A 27092-nucleotide genomic window follows, 5' to 3' on the forward strand; every position below is an offset into this window, starting at 1 on the left:
GTACAATATCTCTCGTAATCCTATGTCCAATGAGAAAAAAAACGCGTTTTGTATCAGAAACTACAACTTTTCTCCAACAACTTCCCAATAGTTGCAGGGAAGATCTGCAGGAGGAGCTTAAGGAAGCAAAGTTGACTGGCCTTCTTTTCGTCAGGGCACCCTGGCAGCTCAGGTGACTCCAAGGAGAGATTGTCTTGGATGTGCATCTCAACCAGGAAAAGGTAAAACATTTTATTAGCCTTTTGTTCTGTTTGTTTTCATCCCAAACTCACCATGTTGACTTCAGAGATCTGGTCAATGCTGGAGATATGGATGCTCATTCCCACTGTGACAGGGTTACCTGAAAGACAAACAGACTAGGTTAGGACCATATCCAGGCTCTCTCCTCCTGCCTGCTATTACAGCACTGAGTTGAAATGCATGGATGTGACTTGAAGCAGCCTCACATTCTGCAAGTACCCAGAATTTCAAAGTCACATGTGCTCAGATTATTAGAGAAGAATAGATTTGTCTGACTCCCAGCTTGATTCTTTAATTCTTGGAAGTTAATCACTCCCCCTAGTTATACAATTATCTCTAGTTATTCTAAATAACACCTTCAGAGACATCAGCAGGCTCTCAGAGGTCTTGCAAAAGGTGTTGCTGATTGACTATACACAGAACAGAGCATCAAATCCATGCAGCACATAGGCAGGAGAGATACTCAAGCTCACTTCTCCATCCTCATGCCAGCACTGCCATACCAAACAAAGCCCAGATGAGTTTTAATACCCAAGACACCAGACAAGTAATGGAAACAGATCCATTAAGTTAGAAACTAGCATTTCTACTGTGGCTTTTCAGGGAAGCGAAGAGTAGTGCTGGGATTAGAGAACAAATTCCCCATTTTACCATTGGCATAAGGGTACACCATCCCTCACTTAAGCTGTGTAAAATGATTTGCAGAGAGATATGCATCTGCTGCTGAAACTAGCACAAGCTCTACCTACAGCAGCTAGGGATAAGATTTGAGAGCCACCAGTCCCCTGTCATCCCCACTGCTCCACAGTCAAACTCAATTCCACTGTAGCCAACAGTCCTCTTCTCACATGTGCCAGGTAGAAAATGCTTCCTTGCAGTGTAGTGCAAGTGAGGGAAAGGCAAGCAGCTCTGCCACTCAAGGTATTAACTCTTCCATGGACTCATTAGTAGATCTAAGTGCTGGAATATTTACAGATAATCATGAAATGGCTTAGAAAGTAATTAGGAGATTGGGGTAGAGGGGAGAACCACACAACTGGAAATGAAGTGATTTTTTAATTATATGTTTCCAGAAGTAGGAAAGTAGTGTCATTAGGGCTGCCTTGTGATTGGGTGTACTGTTAACCAAGACCCTCTGCTGCAAATTAAGCAGCATTATCTTTTAATGGAATATGAACAACACTGAAAACATCAGAATCAACAACTGTAATTAGACCCTGCTAGGCAAATCCCCTGAAAGAGGCAGTGCTCTTCTGCAGCACTCCTGGCTCGCTGTCAGTGGTGCCAGGGACAGGGTGCTCAGGAAACCCTTGCAGAGCCTCCAGAAATCCCCATGCAGGCTCCCAGCCACATCCTTGTATTGCTCTGCTCATCTATTACAAAGGAACCAGGTGGGAAAATAACCACAAGTTACTCTGTGACAGCCAACCTTCTCACATCCTGCGCTGTGCCAGAGGCTGACAGCAGCACCAGTAAAGCACTTCAGGAAGTCTCACTTCAAGTAGTTTGTCTTTTTTTCTGCACTCAGGACCTTGTAGTGATAGCAGCTATGGCAGGAAGTATCACTGCCCTGAGGACCTTACTGACTAATTGGCTGCAAGAGGAAAGATGGGGCTGTGTCAGGGCTGCAGCAGAGCTGGGGAGAAGCCAGCTCCTGACTTCTGAGCCCCACTGCATGCCAGTGTTGTTTCCTCCAAGAGATGCCCTGCTGTCTTCTTTGCTTCCAGTTTGTCAATACTGGTGAATGTGGTACTGTGGTCAGGTGTCCTTTCCTTTCTTGGTGAGAGGGAAAAAAACAGCTTTTCTTCACCCCTGCCATGCAAGAGACCCACTGAAACAACCGGCCCGAGTGGCAATAGGAAGCACTGACAGCGGTGATATGCAAATATTTGTCAAATGCAGAGACTATCCAATCTAATCTATCTGTCTAGACATTTGTGCTGTGTTCATCACCATGGTATCTGAGTGCCTGGGGTCATGCAGTGACTCAGTGTCAGAGCTGTGGATAAGATCCAGACCTTCCAACTCCCAGCTCCAAGACAAGTGCTGGAGCGGATATCATCGTGCTGCTCCCCATCAGCCTGTGCTCACCCGCACCCAGCGCTTGTGCCCAGTCAGCAATGTTCCCAGTGGCCACTCTGGGCACTGCCAAGACCTCTATACCCCATCCATCACAGCAAGTGGGAAGCTTCATGAGCTACTTCCATCCCCTGGGATATGGATTTGTCAACTCACTCCAGAGATGAAGGTATGCAAAGATCTATATTGGATCTACCCTTGGCTTGATTGCCAGGAAGCCATTTTACCTCCATTCTAACTTGAAGACTGCCCTTCCACCTCCTCAGGACAGCACACGTGCATACACAGCCAGCAGAAAATACTTGCTCTACCTCTTACCACAGCCCAGAGAGAAACTAGATCGGCTGCTGTCCAACATTCAGGCTGTAAGTAGTACACAGAATAAACAAAGGACATCAATTCTGCCAATGTTAATAGCTTCAGGCAAGAGGGATGCAAAAAGTAGGGTATTTAAAATACAGGATAACGTCATCTGAATTTGTTCAAAAGGCAGAGCTCTGCATCTGCAGATCTGAAAAATGCAAAAGAAAACCTGATATTAAAGATTTATGCTTTTATCTGCAAACTAGACCTTTAGCCCTTAGAGAAAATGCTTATGCCTTGGAAAGGTTTGTAGGCAAGTTCACAAGTGAGGGACAGTGAGAAACTGCCTCTTCCACCAGTGAACAGCACTGCCATGCATCTCCATTTCTCACCACCACTGGAGAAGTCACCAACTTTTTGTCCTCAAAGCAGTTTGACGTCTGTGAAAAATGTTCTCAGGGGAAGTTGGAAGGAAAGCAGACAAAAGAGTTATAATAAAATCAGTCCTTTTTCTGCAAGTGATACTTGTCAAATACAAAAACAGCCAAGGTAGAGAACAAGTTGTGCTAATCTGCAATATTTTTCCAGCAACCAGTTATTACTTTCACATTTTATTTTATAATGTTTTAAAGCCCCAGAACCCAGCATCGTGTTGCTACAGAAGCAATCCCTATAGCACAACTGCAGAGGAAAGATCATGTTCCCAAGCCTGTCTGCTTTCACTGCAGCCAGGGGTGATGGCAGCCTGGATCAAGGCATTTCTTCCAGTTTTCAGCCTTGTAGTTCAGCTGCAGGAGGAAGCAAAATCTGTAGCACAAAATTCAGTGTATGTAATGTGCCTCCAAACACAATATGGTGACTTGGGCAGCTGGACTGCGCCATGGTTCACATCGCCCTTTCTTCACTCCTAGCCCAGAAAGTTAAACTAGAGCAAGTTTGGATTTCTCTGCCATTAGATTTCCAACTACAATATAGAAACAGTCAAAGACTCAAGAACAGTGAGCAGTCAAATGTAACTTATTATCTACTAAAGCCACATCACTTTTATAAACTACAGCCAGTGCTTTGAGGAGCCTGGTTCTTGCATCTCTGAGTATGTGAACCTGCCATTGCTGGCACAGCAAAGGCTTGCAGTTGCTAAGGGACAGGCTTCAGCCTCAAGACTACGCTCCAGCCCAAACTACAGGAACAAAGGGTTGACAAGGATCTTGGGAGGTGGCACAGCCCACATCCTTCACAGAAGCAGACTTAAAACTTCTTTAGTGGAGGCTTTCTTTAAAACCACCAGTATCAGAAATTCTCTTGCACCCCTGAACAATCTCTTGCATTTGACTGCAATGAGAAAGCTTTACTTGAATATCCAAATTAAACCTTCTCTGCAGTACAAGCGTAGTTGATTGTCTCATCATCTCCCACCCTCCCCCTCCCCCCCAATGATAGTGAAAGAATAAATCAATCATCCTTCTTTGACAACAGTTTTCATGTACTGAGAAACCATGACATCCTTCTCCCTCCCCCACTAATACTGTCTTTCCTAGATTAAATGCACCTGAATTCTCCAACCTCTCCTTGGAGGTCATGTTTTCTAAAGCTCTAACAATTAGTGCTGTTCTCCTCTGGCCTTTTGCCAATTTGTCTACATCTCTATTTTAAAGGATGGTAGCCAGACCCTGAAGTAAAGATGACATGTCATCAGCACAGAGGGGGGAAAAAAACAACCTCCAATGTATAGCATTCTCCTAAACCACTTTAGGTATACTGCTGTCCAGAAACCACTCCAAACCCACTGCTCCCATCCTGAGACCTGCTTGTTTTGAGTAGGAGTTCAGAGATATCAATGGAGCAGCCCTGTTCTTAACATTCAAGTGCATCGCATGTAGAAGAGAGGGAATGTAGCACTGTCTTTTGGCCAAGAGTGAGGCTCATCCAATCTCATATATGCATATATATGCATATCCCAGTGTTGCCTGCTTGCACCCTGCCTGTGGCATTATCAGTCTCCAAGATTGCCTGGGAAGATCATGGAGCAAATCCTCCTAGAAGCTATTTTAAGGCACGTATGAGACAAAGAGGTGATTCAAGACAGCATGGCTTCACCAAGAGCAGATCTTGCCTGACCAATCTGGTGGCCTTCTACAATATTGATGGCTTCAGTGGATAGGGGAAGGGCGATGGATGTCATCTACCTGGACTTCTGCAAAGCCTTTGACGTGGTCCCTCACCACATCCTTCTCTCTAAATTGGAAAGGTGTGGATTGGAGGGATGGACTGTTCGACGGATCAGAAATCGGTTGTCTGAACGCAGCCAAAGGGTTGTGGTCAATGGTTCTGTGTCATGGTGGAGATCGGTCACAAGCGGTGTCCCTCAGGATGATGCCCTTCATCAGCAACAGACGGTGGCATTGAGTGCACCCTCAACAAGTTTACGGATGACACCAAGCTGAGTGGTGCAGTCGATACATTGTAAGGAAGGGAAACCATCCAGAGGGACCTGGACAGCCTGGAGAAGTGGGCCCATGAAAACCTAATGAGGTTCAATAAGGCCAAGTGCACGGTGCTGCATTTGGGTTGGGGCAATCCCAGGCATTTATACAAACAGGGAAGATCTTCTTCAGAGCAGATGGTGGAGCAGCCCTGTGGAGAAGGACTTGGGAGTCATGGTGGAAGAGAAGCTGGACATGAGTGAGCAGTTGCACTTGCAGCCCGGAAGGCCAACTGTGTTCTGGGCTGCACTAAAAAAAGGGTGGCCAGTGGGGAGAGGGAGGCAATTGTGCCCCTCTACTCAACTCTTGACTCAGTACTGCATCCAGACCTGAGGCCTCCAATATGGGAAGGACATGGAGTTCTTGGAGAAGGTCCAGAGGAGGGCTAGTAAGATGATCAGAGGGCTGGAGCATCTCTCCTGTGAAGAAAGGTTGAGGGAACTGGGCTTGTTTAGCTTGGAGAAGAGAGGGCTCCGGGGAGACTTTCCAGTACTTGAAGGGAGCACATTCACGGGAGGGGGAATGGCTGCTTATGAGGGTGGATAGGGATAGGACAAGGGGGAATGGTTTTAAAGTGAGACAGAGGAGGTTTAGGTTAGATATTAGGAGGAAGTTTTTCACACAGAGGGTGGTGAGGCACTGGAACAGGTTGCCCGAGGAGGTTGTGGATGCCCCATCCCTGGAGGCATTCAAGGCCAGGCTGGATGTGGCTCTGGGCAGCCTGGTCTAGTATTTGGCATCCCTGCACATAGCAGGGTGGTTGTAACTAGATGATCATTGTGGTCCCTTTCAAGCTAGACCATTCTATGGTTCTATGATTCCTGCAGTAGCATTAGAACTCCTTTAAAGTCTTCTGCTGAGTGAAAGCCAGAGAAAATGAGTTTTCAGACACCAAATCTGTACAAAGAACAGGTCTGTGCCTCACCATACAATGAGGCATAATGCTCTGTGCATGCCATTCCATGCCAGAGAAACCAGAGGACAGCAGTGGCACTAGAGCCCAGAAGCAGCAAGTCCCAGACAAGGTTGCTCTGTGTTGGCTGGCAGAAGTGTTTCTGCAAAAGCGGGGCAATACAGGCAGACACAGAGAGGGCAAGGTTTCTTGTTAGATGCCACTATGGGACTGCAGTGCTTTACTTGCATTTTCAACGATTCCTCTGCTCCCAACTTCCTCCCGTCTTCCACCTCCAATTAGAATATTCTCAGGCTTGCCAAAGGCAAGACCAGCACACAGATAAATTTCACTCCCAGGACTTTTTCCTTCAATATGATTCCCGCTTTGCTGAATGCAGAACTGTTCAGTGCCTACTTGCTCTTTCTGCAGGAAAAGGCTTGTCCAAGCCACTGCCCCTGCTTTGTTCTCAGCACTGGACCTCAGGGCAGCCTGGCTTTATGTTTACAACTTAAAACCGTGGCCTACGTCACTGCTGTGTGCAGTGAGGAGCTGGTTATACAAGGCTGACAGACACTGTTAGTTAGATGGAGAGAGCTACCAGGTAATCAGTGGCACAGAATGGACCAGGGCTTGCTGCCCGGATCCAGCTGTGCAGGCTGCCAAGAAATCCCACTCTGTCCTATCCAGAACAGCTTTCAGCCCAAATACTATTCCACAGTTTCTTTTACATCTTCCCAGAAGATAATTTAGAGTCCCATGTAGTGCCTGAACACTCAGTTTCACCGCAGGGGAGTCGCCCATAGTTACCGCCAGCACCAGGGGAATAAAAGTGTTCCTGTTTTTTCCCTCCACAACAGTGGAGGACTGTAGGAGGAGTTTACAAATTGTTATTTGCATAATGGCTGTGCTGTTGAATCTCAAGGCTCTGCTATAGCAGTTAGTGGAAGAATGTCTAGAAGATCATAGAATCATTGGAAAGGACCCTTAAAGATCATCCAGTCCAACTCCTGCACAATAAGCAGGGACACCTACAGTTCCATCAGGTGCTCAGAGTCCCATACAGCCTGATCTTGAGTGTCTGTAGGTATGGAGAACCACCACCTCTCTGGGCAACCTGTGCCAGTGCCTCACCACCCTTATTGTAAAAAACTTCTTCCTTATATCCAGTCTAAATCTTCCCTCTTTTGGTTTGAAACCATTTCTCCTTGTCCTATCAGACAAGGGGATGCCATCCCAGCATGCAATACATCAAATCATGAAGAAGATTCCCGTAATTTTCCCATTCTTTTCCTTTTAGCTTAGGTACAAATGCAGTATGCACCCCCCCCCCCCCCCCCCCATGAGGACAAGCTAAGAGAGCTGGGACTCTTCAGCCTGGACAAGAGAAGGCTTCAGGAAGACTCTAGCAGCCTTATAGTACCTGAAGGAGCCTACAGGAAAGCTGAGGAGGGACTTTTTATATGGGCAGGTAGCGACTGGACAAGGAAAAATGGCTTTAAACTGGAGGAGGGTAGATCTAAATGAGATACCAGGAAGAAATTCTTTACTGGGAGGGTGGCGAGACACTGGAACACGCTGGCCAGAGAGGCTGTGGATGCCCCCCTTCCTGGAAGCATTCAAGGCCAGGCTGGATAGAGCTTTGAGCAACCTGGTCTAGAGGGAGGTGTCCCTGCCTATAGTTGGGAATTGGAACTAGATGATCTTAAAGGTCCCTTCCAACCCAAACCATTCTATGATTCAGTACACATTAATCCTGCTGGATGAGCAAGGAAAGTTGACCGCATATCATGAAAGCACGAACGTTTTGGGAGCAGCTTTCATCCAGCATCTCTGATTTGTGGTGACATCTGGAAGTGCCAAGATCAGCAGGGTCTCTTAAGTACTTACTTCAACTTTTCGAAAAAGTTGAGGTTTAAATACTAACTAAACATCCTCCAAACATTTTTCTTTTTTTAATTCTTATTTCTATGACTCACTGTTGACCTCTCCCCCATCCACATCTGATAGCTGTGCAGTGAACTTGCCAGGATCAGCACAACAGCCATCATTGCTGTGAGCTATCATGCATCCAGAGGCTGATATCAAAACTCCCCTGCTGCTCCTCGCAGGTCACTCCTTGATATCCATTGGATGTACAGGAGAAAATTGTACCATGACAATTGCCTTTTAGCCAGCTTTGTAGTTTACAAGAGAGATGGTCTCATGGCAGGTTAACAGCTACAACATCTGCTGCACTGTGGAGAAACAGAGACAGAGGGACTTGTGCTCAGGAATCTTCTTGCTTCACATGAATAAAGAGTGGTAGTCTAGAGCTGGAAGTCAGAGCCCTGGTGTCCAAAATATATAGATCTATCCATGCCTGCTGCTTCCCCATGGATTTAATCTTCTGCAAGGTGGGAGGGATAGCCACCACCACTGACTCATGGAGTTTGCAGCCACTCTCCAGGTAGGCCTGGCAGCCTCGCTGCGTTTTGCCTGCTTCATTAGGGACGTGGCTTGGCACATCTTGAGCTTTCACACAGAACAAGATTGTGCCTAGCCTTCCTAGGCTTCCATCTATCCAAATCAGATCAGGCACAGCAGAACCCTGTGTGAGGAGGCTAATGGGGATTTCCAGCCCACACTACTCTGCTCCAACCGAGTAAGTAAACTACATATTTTCCTAAGTCATACGTCCTCCTGACACTAGCAGCCCATGAGCCAGGAGGGCTGGGCTAGTTTGTTTCCTGAACAGGTATTTGGCATATCCAAATACTGAAAAACTCAAAGGCTTAGGTAAGAGACAGGTTTACCTCCAAGTAAGCACTGAAGCTGATCTTTCAGCAAAGGGCCAAGAGATGCACCACTTGCAAAGTATGCATATCTGACCACTCGGGTACTACCCCATGATGCTCTCTGCAGACCTACCCTATCAGTTAACCTTGGTAATAGCTGCCACACTTCTATTATGTTGTCAAATGAAGCTGTCCCTGCAGATGTGAGTGGAGAGAATATTTTCTCAAGCAAGCTGTGCCTGCTTGTGAGCCAGTGCTGAGGGATCCTTCTGGAGGAACAATGCTTTCCCACTGCAGATGTAACACTCATTCTGCGACTGTTCTAGGGAAAGCAGAGAGCTAAGGAGCACAGTCAAGCACAATCTGTGAGGCACAGTGGATTACCTAATCTATCTCATGGGTATTTTTAATGGATTAGTAGGTATTAGAGTGGGATATTGCAAATATCCCATGGAAATTTGGAAGTGAGAGACAACAATCAACCGGCTGCAAAAACAGTGTAAAGGTTGTCCCAGAGGTATCGAAGGATTACAGAGCAAGCTAAATCAAGGCTGACTTTAAAAGATATTACTAGATGGCTTCCCAAGCTGAATAAAAACAAGATCTCAATGTACAGGCTTAAAAATGGAACAAGAGAGTAGACATCAACCTCACAACTCTTGTACAACTGGTGGACTCAGTTCAGCAAAGCACCTGTGCATGCACACAGGACTTTCAGCATTAAGAAAAATCAACAACTTCTCAGAATATGATCTGGTTTTGGGAGAGACCTGGTCCAGTATTCAGGAGACGTTTTTAAAGCTACTTCTCCCTCAGTGAGGAGGGTAGCTTTCCAAAGCCAGGCTTATCTCTTGCCTGAGTGATACATGCTTGGTAAGATTACAGAAAATTGGGGGGAAAAGAAGTTTTCAGGTTTATCATAAATTATTTGTCCTCAATACAGACCTACAAAGCTGAATCACCTTACTAGATCAGATAGAAAGGTGACATCATTAGTGGGACTCAAGCAATAAACTCTTAAAGAGCAACCTAAGAACACCACTTCCCACCCCCTGAAATAGGCAACACCCAGCTCAAACTACAGCAAGTTTACTTTGCAGAGATGCCACAGACATTGGTTTATTTGCAAGGCCAAGAAGGCAGATCCAGCCATCAGGAGATGAAGGTGCAGTACTGTCAGACCAAGGATCAGTCACCCATCCTCCCTGTCCAGGGCACATACACTCAGACAGATCCCTGGCTTTGCATTCTACAGAGTAAATACTTTGTTTGAAGGATTTTGCTTTTACATCTTTGCTTTCTGCAGAGAAGGGCGCTTCTGTAAAACATCACATTTCCCTGAAGTTATACTAAGCTGGCTCTAGAAAAAGCAGAGGTACTGAATTTCCCAGACTCCCTCAGCTCTTAAACCCCTCCAAAAGTGGTAGTGGGAAGGCAACAGAGCTTCCCAAACAAGTATTTGTTGTAGATTGACAGCACATCAACTGAAGCCAGGTATTTTTCCTCCAGCAGCAAGAACCATCAGACCCACACTGATTAGCCACCTCCACATTTCTCCACCTGATAAAACTCCCTCCTACTTCTGCTAAGATGCTGGCAGGCAAGTGCATCTCCCTGAGGCCTGCACAGCAGCTGGGCAGAGCTCTATTCACCTGAGGAAGCTGGGGAGGACTCAGGAGGAATCCATTTTTTCTGCTTTTGCTCAGGCCCTCATTGCTCTATCTACACTTCCAGCTGGGGTATCCTTTGTGCTCTCAGAGCCATCATCATCCTCCTGCTTTCAGAGCTACCCAATTCCCAATTCAGATAGGCTGGGAAGCCTTTGGTTCCCATTTCCTAGCCCACTGCTAGTTACTTGCCTTTCCAGGACTAGCAGACAAGAGTAGAGTTTTAGAAAGCATCATCCACAGACATTTAGTATTTTGAACCACACAAGAGGGAGCAGAATCCTTATCCACTGGGTTCAAGCCTAGTATTGCATGCACAACACCATGACTCTCCTGCAGCAGGAGAGTCAACAGGCAGGAATACAGCAAACAGCTGGGAAGACCACAGCACCAAACTACTGTCCTCCTACACACAGCCAGGAGGAGTGCTATAAGGGGGGCATCCCACCCCACCTCCTCCCATTGGGTGAGGCTGCCATGGTGGTACAAAGTTGAGGCCATTTAGCCATTTAGCAATCACACCAGCTGGCAGCTGTAGAAACTTCTCATACATTACCCATTAGTCTGCCTCATCCATCTGACCTCTCAGAGCACAAAGGTCCTGATCTACCTTTTCAGCTCTGGGCTTTTGTTAATGAATGCTCCTACATGGAAGAGGCTTGCTTTTGTGATGTACTGGAAACATCATCCTCCAAACAACTAGAGACCTGGGCTGTATGTGAGTATGTGACCTCTCTAGGAAAATGCTCTCATACATTACCAAATCCTGAGCTATCTAATCCCCTTAGCTGAAAATGAGCCGAACCAAATTAATTTAAATGGGTTAACACAAGCTTCTCCATTCATATCAAATCCATTACTCTGTCTCGGAAGTATTTGTAACAACAACAAAATATCTGGACTTGACATTTTTATCAAAGTGACAACAAGAAGGTGTTTTCCTTTTCCCTCTATTTCCAGTCATTAAGGAGTTAGTCACACTTTCTCATCACTTTTATAGACTTGTGTCTTTAGAGAATACCACAGTCTCTAACTTCTGGATGAATCCAATAGGATGTGCACAGCATGGGGAGAAAAAAAAAAAAAGGAAAGAAACACAGTGGCCAGGTCAGGACACATCAGACTTATGCAAAGAGCATACTCAGGGCTGAGACCTCCAGTGACAGTAGAGACAGCCCTGCTGTGCCCGATGCCATACCTGTCGGTAGGTGACTTCTTGGTGGTGCTTCATACCACCACATGATGCAAATTCAGTGGTTGGGGTCCCCATGAGGGAGATGGCCATTCCTTCCTTGTTACCTTTGTCAAGTGTTTGGTGGAGATACAGCTTTTCTCAGTGCCTAGCTCGTCCCTCCCAATACACTGCTCTTAGGGCTTTAGCTGATGCTTACTTCGGACGCTGCCCACCACCACCCGTCAGTATCACGCACCTGCTCCCTTCCCTCCCCTACCTTCCTGGGTATGTAGATCATCTTGGAGGTAGAGCTCTGGGGTCACACTGTGCCCAAGGCTTATGCACAGTGAAGGTCAGGATGATTTACAGTGCAAGTATTGCCAGTGAAAAAAAGCGGTGAGTCAGGCCTGAAAATACAATGGAGTTCACATTGAAATCCTGAGCCTGAGTTAGAAATCATGAAAAGCAAAGCACAGGCAAACAAGCCTCTTTCCTTCCAAATGTTAGATATGGGATTGTATGTTTTTATCTCCCGGTTTCTTGGTCAGGAATGTGCTTTTTCTCCAGCATGAAGACAGAGAAAATCTTAATAACATAGGTGATGAGTGAGAACTGAAAGACTGCTATAGGAAGAAGGATCCAAGTTTGTAAGTCGGTCAGTTTTGAAAGACTAATGCCCAAGCTGGTGTTTCCAGCATTCTGCTAATTATCATTTTGCAAAACTGTCCTGGAGATTCATCAGAACCAAAGTTCCCAGGCCATCCCTTACCCCAGCACATATTATTAAGAGATACAACCGCCATTTGTTCACCAGAATAATTGCTTTCACTCAAGATGCATGGATGAGCAAATCTTGCAGAGCTTTCACATATATATTCATCTCCGTCAATTCATCAACATAATAATCACACATTATTAACTTGAGTACTCATCACTTTTTTCTCTCCAGCTTCAAATCCTAGCAAGGAGCTAGGGTGCAACAAAGAAAAAAACAACATGTAGAGGAGCTTCTGATGAATGTTCTATTTTTGAAATGAAAGGAGAATAAGAACTCAGATCATCACATATCCTCTCCCTCTCTTCTAAAAACGTCCTGCCAACCCGAGACCCTTCCCCAGAAGCCAGCAGACATAACACACAGCCTGTTTGCCTTGTGGAGCTTCCTCTCCCTGTCTGGAGGAGGTTTCTTTCTTCACGTGACAATGTTCCACCAGCAAGGTCCCACATAGAAGCTAGGAGGCCTCCTGTCCTGGAGAGAAGCCTCTGGTATTACACTTGGAGCTTTGGCAACTGTGCATTCCCTGCTGAGCTTCGCAGTGTAGAACCACAGTGCTCAGCTGGACCTGCCTTTACCCAAAACATGAACTTCTCCAAACCTGACAGAGACTTCTCCTGTGGTCTCACTAATGCAAAGCTGCTTAAAGAAAGAAGGCTGCAGGTGGGTTGCCTGATTGAATCACAGAATCATTAAGTTTAGAAAAGACCACTAAGAACACCTAGACAAACCACCAAACCATCACTACCGTGTCATATCTTCACAGCACTACTGCAGTTATGACCCAGGGAAGGGGAAAGGGCAGTTTGGGGTTCTTACTTCCCAGCTTCCTGATGAGCCTTGGTTCTAAACACTGGCACTGTATGATACTCTGTCATCACCTGTCATAGGAAGTGGACAAGATGTGGTACTTCTGGGTCGTTGTTCTTGGTAAAAATTGGTCTGCATAGCAGACAAAAGCTTACTACTGCTTTTAAAGGCCGAGATAACCCTGCTGGCTCAGATGTTTGAGACTTGCTCTGGGCAGGGAATGGCAGGGTGTCTGTTCCTGCAGGCATTGACGGTCATTTCAGAAGCACACAAACAGCAGAGGCTGGAACTAGTGTGAAATCTGGGACACCCTTCCCAATTTCTCTAGCATATGGCATGATCATACCCAGTGAGTCCATTATCTGCCTCATGCCTTATTTTCCAAATATTCAGCCAATGTCTGTTCAAAATCTTCTATTTTCTGAAAAGGCTGTGGGGAATACTCTCCTGATCTGTCTACCAGGAGGGGAATTATTTGTGAACAAAATGAATACCCACAAGCATGTCAGCGCTTTTCTTATGGCCCTTCCTATGGACATTTCTCTACAGCAAAAGAAGGGTACATGTACCCATTCCTTCTGCAGGTTTCACAGACTATTTGGTGACCAAACAGTGGACCATGGCACTGACAGTGTTTGGGTCTGCTCTTCTGAATAAAGAGCAACAGAAGAAAGCAGATCTTCCCAGTTCCATGCCTTGCTCTGCCCCAGGTTTTGCTCTGCCACCCCCAGCAGGCTGCCACCTCTTGGTGTCTGTAGTTATACAGTGGGGCTAGCAGAAGCCCATCCGCCCCCAGGTAGTGGAGAAGATCTGTTAGTCAATGTTTGTACAGCGCAGAAACCTTGCTGCAATCTGTCACACCAAGCCCATAATACCACCTGAGAACAAATTATATTCCTGCATAATCAAAATCAGATTCAGCTCAGCCCCGATTCAAGAATCCTTTTTGGCTGGTGATGATGTCCAGAGCAGAGAGAGCACAGCTTGGTTTCCAGAGCCCAGGCTGAGCTGGCAGAGCTGGCAGGTAGAAATATCTTGTTTTGACTGGTAAACTGAGCAAATTTGACATGGAAACCACTGAGGGAGAATAAATATGGAACAACAAGATGTAATTTTTACGGAGGCTCTTTTCCAACCATAACGGTACTCCAAGCCATCCCAGACTTGAACTAAGAGGTCCTGAGGTCTGGGGAAGGAAATTCAAGCCATGGTAGGTTTGGCTGAGGCTCACCCCTGTCACAAGCACAGACATCTCTAAGTGCACAATTACTTAACGGCACTATTCCTTCAGGACTACAAAGAGCAGAAGAAATAGAAAGGAACAGAAAAGGGAGGGAGGGAAGATCAGAGAAGAAAAAGAGTTTTTAGCTCTGACACAGAACCAAGAATAAATGCCAGAATCAGAAGAATAGCCTATAGGAATTGCATGATCAGTGTTCTCCAAAGCGGCCTGAAATTCATACCCTGCTCAAAGCAAATAGTGGTGCTCCTACAGCCCAGGAAGAAGGGCTGACTGAGCCAAGCTCAGCTGCTTTCCATTTAATGGGAACAGGATCAGTCACTGGATCAATAGAATACCTGTTTGTTCGACAAATCTGTTCATGCCATGGGGCTCTACCATCCAGCATTCCTCCCTATCTCACATGCATGATGTGAAATCCTTTAATGGGCTTTATGCCATCAGTAAGCACATCATTTGTCTTGTCCATGTTTCTAGTGATGTTTTTAACAAGTGCATGATATTTCACATGAAATATCAAGATATAAATAGACATTTAACAAACCCCACCAAGGGCTATCTGCAAGAATGGATCTTAGTCTTCCACACCAAATGCTGTCACTATGGCTGAAGGACTGTGTTACATCAGTTCAGCCTGACACTTCAGTAGCCTTTTGCTTATTTATTTTTGAACCAGACACAGGTGAGAAAACTGATGTGTACACACAGCCCGTGCTTTATATTTTGTGCTCTATGGGTTAAAAACATTCTTCCGCTTCATTGGGATACTGGGATTCTTAGGAAACAATATGTGTATGTAAAACTGCTCCGATGAACAGCTCTAGGGCTGTGGGAATGTATTTTGAGTAATCAAAAGGACATGTACTAATGAGTTTTGCACTCTTTTTACATTTTACTTGTAGTGACAGTCCCTAGAATGCAAGCTTACTAGCAGGAATAGCCTCAGAAATAGTTGGGTGTTACGTAGATGTTAATCAAGGTGGAAGATGGGTCCAGGTGAGATGGCAAACATCCTCCAGACTAGCTATAAACAACTACCTACTTTTGATTAGTTAATTAATTAAGAATCGTGGAAATTTTTATGCCAATCAGTAACTTGAATATATTGTAATCTGTAATAACAGAGAAAAAAAATGTGTGACTAAGAAAAGAGGCAAAATTCCTGGAATCAACACTGCAAAAAAGGATGATGACATCTTTCTCTTAGAGATAAAGAGATCTCAGAGCCCTTCACCAGCCATGGTGGCTGTGTCAGGGGTTGGATGGAGTGGCACAGAAAGGCTGCACCAGCCAATGGGGACAAGGAAAGAGGAGGGCAACTGAACGCAGCAGTCCTACATGGGATTTGTCACAGAAGAATCAATGTCTGTTGCTTTGAAAGTATAATGGTTTCATGGATAACAATAAGCCCTCATGTCTTTCACTGGATACTGAATCTAGCAAATAACACTAGGTGATACTGAGCATTTCTCTAGGGCAGGCATTCAGGTTGCTCAGACACCCAAATCCAACATTACTTTTCACTGAGAGTCAGGGGAACCCATCTTCATTGCTGTCTTTGTCACACCACCGAGAGCTTCCTAAACTGAAGGATCTTGTGGGGCCACAGATGGATGCACAAATATGTTCAGCATGCAACAAGGAGTCTGCAAGATACGTCACATTGGAGGTTGGGACTAAACATTTTAAAATATTACTGTGCCCAAGAAACAAGATGGATGAAACACAAGTGGAATCATGCCCACTGCTGAATGGATACAGGCAGTTCTTAATTAGAGAGTCCACAGGATTCTTGTTCATTCCTCTTCCTCGTTCAGTAGAGGATGGATTTGCTCTTAGGATGATGTAGGATTATATACAGGAGGACAATATTGTCAGTGGGGTCCCTGGCTGCCTTGCTGAAAATCTTATCACCATGCAGTGAGTGAGGGGGAGGCGTTCAGGAAAGGAAAGCTGTTTGTGTAGCTGTGTCCTGTTCTCTAGTGCTGGATCTGTCACAGTCCTATACCCAGATCTTATGTGTTGTCATGGATTGCCTACTGGGGCATGCCTACTGGGACATGGGGCTGAGCACTCACAGCTGTGGCTGATATCAATAGGCACCATGCTTTGAACATGTCTTTTGCTGAATGTAACAATGCTAAGCATTCTGGAAAATCAGGTGTTTTGGCTGGGCGCCCCACAGCAGGGCTACTTTTGACTCCTCAGAGGAGAAGTGTGAAGATATTCACACTGTTCTTACATATTTGACAGCAGAAACTAAAACAATTAGTTCTGTTAGGAGCATATCTCAATACAGAGCAGACAAGAAAGCCTAAGTATAAGCTGTTGCCTGCATGCTTAGTCCGAGGCTTTGCATCAGATGTGCAACTCACCAACCTCTCCTGGCTCAGTCCTAATCATTTGCCATGACCACCTCAGTTCATGCCCACTATCATGCTGCCAGCCTGTGCCCCTTTTGAGTGAGGGGAACATGAAGGAGCATCTCCATGTGTAACAGCATCATCCCCTGGGTGCTCTGTGGAGGGGTGCATGAGGAAGCAGTTGTTGGAGCTCTCCTCCACACGCACCCTCACAAGGAGAACAAATGCAGAGCCAGGGAGCAACCTCAAGTGTGGCTTTTCTAAAGTCCCGAGTATTTGACTTTACAGCCTCCAAGTCCTTTTCACAGCATGTATTTCCTATAAAAAGAGCAAAGTTAAAAAAAAAAAAAAAAAAGAAATCCCATAATGTGGCAATGTGTTAACATTCACATATGTCCCAAGAAGGACTGGATCCTTTCATTTCCTGCCACTTCAGCTAATGAAGTAAGACACAACAGCAGGAGGTTGTCATCTTCTTTCTGGATTAGCCCTAGAGAGGATGTGACCCATGGTCTGGAGCCAGAAGTCACATACATGGGGGAAGAAGCAGGGGCCGAGCAGCTGCAGCCAATTTACCAAGCAAGGACACACTTTTCTCAACACTGTTTCCTTAGGAAGAAGAGTGGAATTACTGGTAGCCCTGGTCGCATATCTGTCTTCACTTTGGCGCTGGATGGCATGAGGGTTTGCTAATTTTTCCATACCTCTTTTTCTTCCACTCCTCTCCTGTTTTCAAAACCAGAGCTGCTCCCCATGGGTGTGGGGGAGGAAGGATGATATAAGTGCAGCAGGTTAATGTGTGTTCAGTTCTGAACATTCTCTCCTGCGGACAATGAAGGATGGCCATGGAGAAAAGGGTGCCATCCTGCTGGGACCCAGTTCTCTGCTCCAAAGCATGCAGAAGTGTTGGCTGAAGGCACTTCAGAAGCACTGAGGAAATTGAATCTGGCCACTCTGAGAATTTAACATTTTTGCCACAGAAAGGGAAGAGAAGAGAGATGCAGTGCTGAAGATGAAGCTCTGGAAGGGCAGGATCACAGCTCCGTCTTGCAGGGTGCCTCTCCCTCCCTGCCACACTGAGACGGATGGAGGTGGTGACATCAGGATGCCAGTGTCACCATGCTGGGGTGATGATGGCCCTGGGCAGCAGCTGTGTGTGCACGAGGGCCAGCCCTGCTGGGGTGCTGCTGGCTTCAGCCCCAGCATTTCGAAAGAGAAAAAAAAACCTATCACATATGTGCCTCGGCTTGTTCTCAGAAATATCTGAATCATTTTGCCTAAAATTTCCCCTCTTTCCTCAGAAAAGTGAAAGCAAACTAGCTACATGGAAAAAAAACCAACACAACAGGAGCACAGTAGCCAAGCCTTATATGCAGCAGAAAACAGGGACATTTTCAGGGAGCCTTAGCACTATGCAACACTGCCAGCCCTGCCTACATAAGGCACCAAATTCCCATCCTTCCAGTACAGTGCCACTGGGACCTATTGTTTCCCAGCCATGCTGAGCTGGGGGGCCAGGGCTCGGCCCCACACCTCCTGCTGCATTGGTGCCAGCCAACACTGCTGCTTCTGCCAGCCCTGCTGCTTTTCAAGCCCTGAACTACTGACAGTGCTTCACTGCAACACTTTATGCATATCAGCAATCATTTGTTTTTACAATTCTGGGTTTTAAGCCACGTTGCTACACAGGGAATGGCTGAGGATTTTGTCCTCAGGCCCACTGAACTTGGGGTGGCCTTTATTGCCCCTGAGAAAGAAGTGCTGTGGAACAAGAAGGCATAAAGAGGCTGGGACCACAGGAGGGTGCAGGTGTGATGGAGGCAGAGAGGGATGAGGACAGGAAGGGCGGGCAGGAGAAGCAGGGAGGGCAGATGAAGGAGGGGTTCATGTCTAAGGAAAAGGGTGAGACAGGGCAAGGTTGATGGAAGGCGGGAAGCCAGGTCTATACTGCACAGCAGATGAGGAGCAGAGCTAAGAACCCTAATCTCAGGCTCATTTGGATCCAAGACCCCCTACACCCTAATTGTTCTTAGAGAAATTTGAATAAAATCTGGAGTGGGGAGAGCTGCTGTACACACAGGCATGGAAATATAGGAAACATGGAAACATATGCCATCATTCCCTTTTCACCACACATTTTCAGACAACATGCACATCACTCAGGAGCAACACTAGGAACCCTGCATTTCTAGGTAGGCAGGGAACAAGGAATAGGGAATTACATCCCCTTATTTTTCGACTGAAATCTGTATAAGATTCCATGCAGGGTCTTCTTTCCATTAGCTCCTTGGAAGAAGAGAAAGTCTCACAAAGTTTCAGGTTGGAAATGTTGCACCAACAGAGAGCAGCTGAGTCACTGAGCTCAAGTGGGATCCTCCTGCCACTCCTTTACTGGCTTCTTTACCCTGGGGCAAGATAGTCTTCATTTACTTTGTCTAGGTTGTTTTTTTTTTTTTTTTTTTTTTTTTGTATCTTTCTTTTTTTTCCCTCCTGTGGTACTAATGCTTCTGAAAGGAAGCGCCTAAGAGCACTTATAAGAACCAGGGTACTGCTCTGAAAACTCCCTCTTCCCCACCCGTAGCTTTGAGATGCTTCCCAGAACAGATCTGCAGCATCGTCGAGTTCTACACAGGGGTTTGCTATATCCTGTTTGCTGTGTCATAGCCTGGCTTGCAACCCACCCAAAAGAAGACATGGAGCTCTGTGCCACTGATCCCCCAGGGCAGGGCACTTAGTCTCCCTGTGAGCTGCCCTGCTTCCCATGAACTGAGTAGGCTTCCCAGCACCAGCCTAAAAAGCTCCTTCCCTCCCTTCCACTGCCATTCTTGCAGTACCAAGACTGCTTCAGAAGACTGCCTAAATCTTTCTCCTGCCATGCAGATACTTCCTCCAAACCTGTTCCAGGTCCTCACCACAATCCTGGCCAAACCCATTAGAAGTGTGTTGTGATGATATCCTGCCCTTTATCCATGCTGAGCCCATGAAAACTCAGCATTGCTGCCCCTGCATGTTGCCACTGTCCCACATCTCCTTGACCTGGCATGCTACCTAGGGTCAATATTTGGAAAGTAAGAAGGAATGGCCAGACCTCACCAGGGCACAGAAGGGTTTATCACCTACACCCCAAGGATGGATGCTGTCCATGCAGCATCCACTTCAATATCACCCATTCCACTCCACTTCTCCTGGCTTCTGACTCCCTCAGGCAGCCTCTGCTGACCAAGGATGGCTTTCTGGAGGAGGTGCTCCCAGATTTTTCCATCACCCCCACATGGCTCCAACTTTCCCCCTTTTTCCCACATTTTCTGCTGTTCCTGTTCAGCTCAGCTCCCAGGTGAACATGTCACACTCAATGCCACCACATCACCCCTGAGAGCTGACCTGCTCATCGGCCTAATGGGTTTCCAGGGGGTGGGGGAGAGGGGAGGAGAGTGAGTGGCTGATGCTTCTCAGCCACTCAGCTCGGCCCAGAGCTAACGAGGCATCTCAAAATTAAAAAGTGAACTGCAATCCCCAGCAGGCCTGTCCTCCTTTTGGCATTAGCCAGAGTTCTCATTCTCTTTCAAAAAAAAAAAAAAAAAAAAAAAAAGGACTGGGAAACTGTGAGTTGCATTTGGAGCTGTTGATGCACCACATCCCAGGTGCAATGGAGGTGCTGGGACAAGGGGGACCCTTGAATGAAGACAGCAGCACAAAGGTCTTTGGTTCTGCTGAAAATCCTTTCTTCTCCAGGGAAAGGAGGGAACATGAGCTGATTCCTGCACTCCTGTGCCTCAAACCAAGCCTGGCTTTATGGATGGACTGGGGTCAGATCATGGTTATGCATAGAGTAATGGACCAAGGGTGTGAGGGTGAAAGTGGGGAATGTGTTCCTTTATTCCAGAAGGGAAGAGGAGCTGCTTTGCTCCCATCTCTCTGTCCAATTAGAGACTTTGGTCAGAGCTGTGCCAGCCTCACAACAGCCTTGTGCTGTTCCTCCTGGGCCAATAGCTCCAACTAGGAGTTACCATTCCACCAAGATGTCATCTTGGCCATTCATAACTCACCCTAAGTGGTCTTCTCAGAATGAGAGGTCAAATGGGTGAAGAGTAATCACCTTCCCAAGCAAAGATGGCTTACACCCATCTTGCCCAGCATTCAAGGCATAGGCACTATCCTGGAGAATAGAACAGTCTTCAGGTCTCCTGGGATCAGAAGCCACTACAGGTTAGATGAGTCTTGGTGTGATATCTCTAGATTTATCCTAGCAATGGATTTGCCCCAAAATCTCAGAGAGCTGGTGAGCTCTGGAGACAGCAATGGTGCAAGAAGACTTTCACCATTTTTCCTTGGGTGTACAAAGCTAATGATCTCGTTTTCAGACCCACCTCTCAAGCCATCTTTCCCTTACTTACAGATGCTGCAGAGGCAATTTTTCCACACAGAAGCTTATCCTCAAGAGCAGAGGGCCAGACATGCTAAGAGTTAGGGTGTCTCTGTGCACTGAGCACCGAAGGCACAATAATGGGTACTGCCAGAGGGGTATTTTGCACTTCCAAACAGAGAGAAGGGCAAGAGAAAGGCAGCACTGAGACGTGTACCAGAATGGAGTCTACTGCTTTCTTTCTCTTGCTCAGCTTGAGCGAGGAAAATGCATTATGTACTTTGGGAATTCAAGGTAAAATCAAATAAACTGCAATGGTTTCTCAAAAACATCCATTTTACAGTCAGAAAGGAGGCACTGCATGTTCAGCCCAACCCATGCGCTGCAGACATGGCAGTTCCAGTAGCAGCACCTGGACTGAAGGATGGGGTGGTGTGTCCCAGAGGCAAGCTGAGTGTCCCAGGGACTTGGGGGAGCAGGACCTCCACAGTTCCCCACACCCTTCTGCTCTGTTCCCTCATGCAGCCAGGTCACTTGCTGTTTTACTGTATCATAATAATCTCAGTGGCTTAGGAGATGGTTTTCCTCACCTTTTTTATGTCATCTCTGCAGTTCTCTCCTCCTCATAAAATGTGACTGCACCAATTCCTCTGATTGGGGCAGGTCAGCTAATAGGGGCATTTCACATTTCCCAGATAGACCTTGAAAACAATCCAGCCATATCTCACATCTAAAGGAGAGGAGGGAGAAGGGGGAATCCTGCTGTCTTGCATATGCTCACAAAGCCTTACCCCACTGCACTGAAGTGACACCCAGCTGCACCATGGAGGAACAAGCATTGCCCTGTCCCACATCCCCCACTAGGCCAGTGCCAGCAGCACCTTGTGCTGCTCTTATGTCACCACGGTGACTTAAAAAAAAAAAAAAAAAGAAAGAAATACACAGCAATATTCCCTTACCCATGGTTTCAAGGAGATTTGGATCAAGCTCTTCAGGAGAAAATTCCTCCCTTGCCCTCCACTGAACTGACTGTGGCATCTCTTTCTCTCAAAAGCCCATAAATGAATCTGATTCCCAGCAGTTGTCTGGAGAACATCTGATCTCCTTGCGCTAAAGCTCCCTCAGTCCCACATTCCTCCTCTTGAGGAGGAACTGGCATTACCCAGAGAAGACTGAAAACAGCCAAGCGTGGAAGGTGAAGTGAGGAGTGCTCCAACCCCCCCACCTTCTTGGGATGCTCTCTGACCATGTGGTCAGTGGTGGGATCTCCAGTGCCTGCAGCTTTACAACAGATAGACCTCAGCAGTGCCCTGCAGTATGACAGTACCCAAGGATTATTTCATACTTCATCTCCACCACGGTGACAAAGAGCAAATCCCTTCCATTCTCCTTTGTGTTCACAGAACACAGGAGAGGAATTTGCAGATCCTTCCATCTCCTACTGAATGACAATGAGGCCAGAGGCTCTCCAGGTAATATTTTATCCCATATTGTCATTAAGGGGTACAGACCAACTGACAGCCTTGCCAGTGGACATTCCAACCCTCCACAGGGAAAGCAGCTATAAAATCTGGCACCATGAGCAGCAGAAGTTATGGAGATATGAACTATGGTCCATGAGAGAGGAAAGTTCAGGGTAGAGAAAATCCAGAGTGTCTCAGCAAAATGTCCTCAGAAACAACCTACCATGAACAATCTCCCATCTGTTTGCAGACAGTGCAAATTCAGGATAGAGTTCCTCTTTTTTCTACGCTTCTCATCTCCAGTGGCACTCAGTAATATTGAACTTAGACCAGGAATGTTGGCCCGTGCCCTGAAGAGCTCAGTGCTCGGTTGAGCCAGGGGCCAAAGCAGGCACTGGGGAGGCCAAGAAGCCAGGGATAGGGAAGGATGAGGAAGAGAAGGGAGGGCAGGGTGGGAAGAGAAGAGGAGGGAAACCATGGAAAAGAAGAAAACATGAGGGAGAAGGCAGGAGGGAGCGTGTTGCAGGGTGATGCATGGTGCAGGCAGGATCCCGTGCTCCGCTCCCCGCAATTGGCTGTCACCATACCTCCAAAGTCAGGCCTGAGGCGGACGTCATAGCCCTTCAGCAGTTTGTCCACGATCTCTTTCACCACAGAAATATTCCCAGTGGATGGGCTGAAATAAAAGGGAGAAAACCTTTGTCATCCTTTGTGCTCCCAGGCCCATGCATGGGGATCCCAACCAACCAGCTCCATCACAGCATCCCTCATATCCCACAGCATCCCACAGGATCTCTTGCATCCCACAGGACCACACAACCTGTGCTGCCATCCCACAGCCCAGTGCACCCTGGCCAGCAACTCGCTTTTCTGGGTACCTTCCCCCTGATTTCACACTGCACAACATGGACTGCCATGCTCTGATGTCCCCACTGCACACCTGCCCCCCAACACACAGCTGCGCTGCTACAACCCCAGTGCAAGCTCTGCTTCCCTGTGCACCCAGATATGTCTTCATGCTATTAAAGCACAGGAAAAAGCAGTGTCATAACACACAGCCAATCTTTGCCATGTAAAAATTCGTTTTCTGCCACTCAGCATCACCATGGCTTCTTAGCAACGCGAATCAAGAAGCAGAGCTGGGAGGCAGGGTCCATCTTCTGCTATGTGTGCCAGGGCACGGTGCCTTGCCCTCCGGCCCCCTGACTGCCATGCAGGGCTGCCCCTGCTTCAGCAGTTTAAGCCCCCCCCAAGCCATCTCAGTGAGAAGAGTGCTCCCTCTAAAAGCAGCCTGTGAGGCAAAGCAAAACCAAAGGCAGGAGACCAGAATGCAGAGGATACTAAAAATATTGAGCCTATTCTATGCAGTGGGGCATATAGGTTCTGTCACCTGGAACTCAGTCCCTGTGCCACCCTCCATCCCCTGCTCTGCAAGAGAAATAGGGTCCCTGGCAGTAACAAACACTGCTCCTTGCAGTCACCCACCAGAACAGCATGTCTCGCTGTCAGCACTGCCTCCCACATCCATCTAAGTCAAAGGAAAGCCGCACCATGGCACTACCTCTGCCAGCCATCCTGCGCCTTGCTGGACATCAGTGTCTGTCCTGACATGTCCGTGTGTCTGCACACACACACACACAGGGCAGACTGTATGGGGCATGCATGGCCTTCTGCATGAGCACACAGACATCAGAACACTGGAGCTCAAGGCTACAGCTGTGACAGACGTGCACAAATACATGCATATGTGTGATGACATCCAGGTCTACATGGTGGGGACTACAGGTGCTCTGTTGTGTTGTGAGGACAAACTGGGGTGTGGACACAATATATGCAGGTGCACAGAAACAGGAATTGATGGGTACCACTGGCTGGGGCCAGGTTCTCTGTACAGGAGTGGGTGGAGGCATGTGGGACTGGCAGGACTGGGCATGCAGTGAGGCTGTGGATGTGCAAGGATCTCTCAGCCAAATAGTGATGTTCAGTGCAAGCCAGCACACCTCACTGGCCCAGCTTTGGTGCAGGCACAAACCCTTCAGCACTTGTGCCAGGGTTGTGACTGAGCTGCACTGCCCTGACTGGGCACCTTACAAAGACCTTACTTTTTCCTTGGAGAGCATTGTTTTAATCACCATAAAAAGGCCAGAGAGGTGCATGCAGGTGGATGTTTTCACAGCACTGTGCCTGTGCTTGCAAAGGTGTTAACACCTGTGGATTTCTATGCAGGTATGCAAGTTTTTGCCATGCACTTTTGTATATATATTCACTGTGTTAGTGTCCATTGGCATTTTTCATTTCTAGATAGTCACTGCTGGGCACAAAGATTTTTACGTTCATTGGTCTCCATATTCAACATATAGATATAGTATGCATTTCTCAGGGGGCTAGGCACTTCTGCCTCACACAGGACACGAGCTCAGGAAATTGTGATACTCCTTTGATATGGGCAAAGAAACCAAAGCAGAGAGAGCAGCCAATGTGTCAGGGGCCATGAGGTAAGGGGCAGAGGGGAGAAAGGGATAGAGGGACTTGTTCCTCCCCATCAGTTGGCCCCATGAGGGCAAAACCTGGCACTGTGATCAAGGGCATAGTTTCTTGTCTGTCAGTGCTCTTTTTGATCCCAAAAGCCACTTCCCTCATGCTGAGCAGGCAAGTTGTGCATTTGCCCAGCTGTGGGTGAGCAGCTGCATGTCAGTGCTATTCCTGGCAAATGTGGGTCTGCATCCGCCGAGGGAGCACATCCATCCAGCCTGTGAGCTGAATTTGTGACTTCCATGTCCCTGGCCATGTGGGTATGCATGTGCTTCACATACACACACACACTTGCAGCCAAACATCTACATACATGCGCACTGTGCTATTGGAAGGAATGAGTGGGAGTAGCTGGAGGCATGTGCACATGGGAGAGCAGTTTTGTCCCCAGGATGTGCAGAGATGTGCATTGAGACTGTAAGTGAATGTCTGTCTGGGACATAAGCAGAAGAAATATACAAATAAATACACATGTCTGAGCACAGGCTGCTGATGTGAGCACTGCTCTTTACACATTTGCTTCTAAGCATGTCTCTGCGTGTGTCCATACACATTAGAATCATGCACAAATAGTGTGCAGAAGGTGGGCATGACTCTGCGCATGTGCATGCTTATAACTATGGGAACATAAATCTTTGTGTATATAGATATGCAAGCCTGTGCATGGAGCTGCATATGTGTGATGGGAATGCTCTGTTACCATGCACGACTGAGCATAGTAATGCCTCAGCTCCCACCGCAGCACACAGGTACAAACCCACCTGCCTGCATCTGTCAGAAGAAGGGTGAGGAGGAGCAGTCAGAGGGCTCCTGCGTGTGCAGGCAGCAGGAACGCCTGTGTCAGAGCAAACAGGTGTGCTCTGTACACCTTGTCCAGGCTGGATGGGTGCCTGTGCCTCTGGCTGCTGGGATTGCTCAGAGTGCTCAAGGCATGCACCAGGAATAGCTGCAGCCTGGGCACGCAGGGAAGCAGTGCAAACATTGACATGGCTACACACAGAGCAGGTAAACCGTGCTGTGCTGTCCGTGTGTTGCCATGCACATGTGTGCAGCCAATCAGCACAGATGGATGCGTGCATGCAGGGCTGTATCTGAGCTGGTTGCACCCCCAGATGATTATGTGGCATGCCATAAATCTGCGTGTAGGCACAGACGTAGGCATCGCCTCCTGTGCACTGCGGAGCTGGGCTCTGCTAACGGCATAACACGCCTGGATGTGATGTGGCTGCGTGTGCACCGTGTGTGTGCAACACAGGCATGGCCAAGGCAGCCCTGTGCCGGGTGCGTATGCACGCAGCTCGGCTCCCACAGACACCATATTACCCAGCAAAATGCTTCGTTTTGTTGTTTTCCCCCCAGGTTGAAAGGGAAAAGGGAGGGGGGGGGGGGAATGCGCTGCAAGTGGGCTGCGAGGTGGGCTCCGTCTGCAGCACATCGCATGTATGAGCATCCCTCCTCCCCCTGTCATGACACGGGCTGGGGAATAACAACAACAGGCAGCGGGGGAAGCAATTTGGGGAAAGGACCCCCTCCCCTTTCCCACACGCAGATTGACGGAGAAAATCCCAAAGGAAACAAACAAGCCCTGTATCAGCACCCCAGTCCCTGCAGCCTGGGATCGCAATCCTTACCTTTGCGCACAGCAGGCGACACAAAGAGCTGCTAAAGCAGAGACAATTCCACTCAATCTGTCTGCCTGAAATGTCCACATTTCCACAAAGACGAAGGATGAAAAAAAAATCTTTGGAGGGGAGGGGAAAGAAGGATGGATCTCCTGAAATCCCCCTCCAAAGAAAGGGGGGGAGGGAAAAAAGAAACCAACCCCCCCCAGTCAGTTATTTCCTGGAGAAAAAGAATAATGAGAAAAACTAAAAAATGTGGGGGAAAAATATCCCCCCCCCCCTCCTTCAGTGCCAGTCAAAGAATTCGTT

At 47.3% G+C, this 27092-nt stretch overlaps 1 protein-coding gene across 2 annotated transcripts in view; it reads right to left on the minus strand.

Moving 5' to 3' along the window:
* LOC122163736 (gamma-aminobutyric acid receptor subunit beta-4) overlaps positions 1-26872 on the minus strand; it is a 64709-nt gene extending 37837 nt beyond the window's left edge. For both annotated transcript variants that reach the window (XM_042825198.1, XM_042825199.1), the window contains exons 1-3: positions 26793-26872; positions 23217-23305; positions 273-340 (exon numbers count right to left, since the gene is read on the minus strand). In XM_042825198.1, the coding sequence (XP_042681132.1) occupies positions 273-340; positions 23217-23305; positions 26793-26872 (237 nt within the window). The remainder of the gene's footprint in view (positions 1-272; positions 341-23216; positions 23306-26792) is intronic.
* Between the last annotated feature and the right edge of the window lie 220 nt (positions 26873-27092).

This window comes from Centrocercus urophasianus, unplaced genomic scaffold (genome assembly GCF_019232065.1).
Source record: "Centrocercus urophasianus isolate 14NV4802_14NV808 unplaced genomic scaffold, USGS_Curo_1.0 seq_24, whole genome shotgun sequence".
Classification (NCBI taxonomy): domain Eukaryota; kingdom Metazoa; phylum Chordata; class Aves; order Galliformes; family Phasianidae; genus Centrocercus; species Centrocercus urophasianus.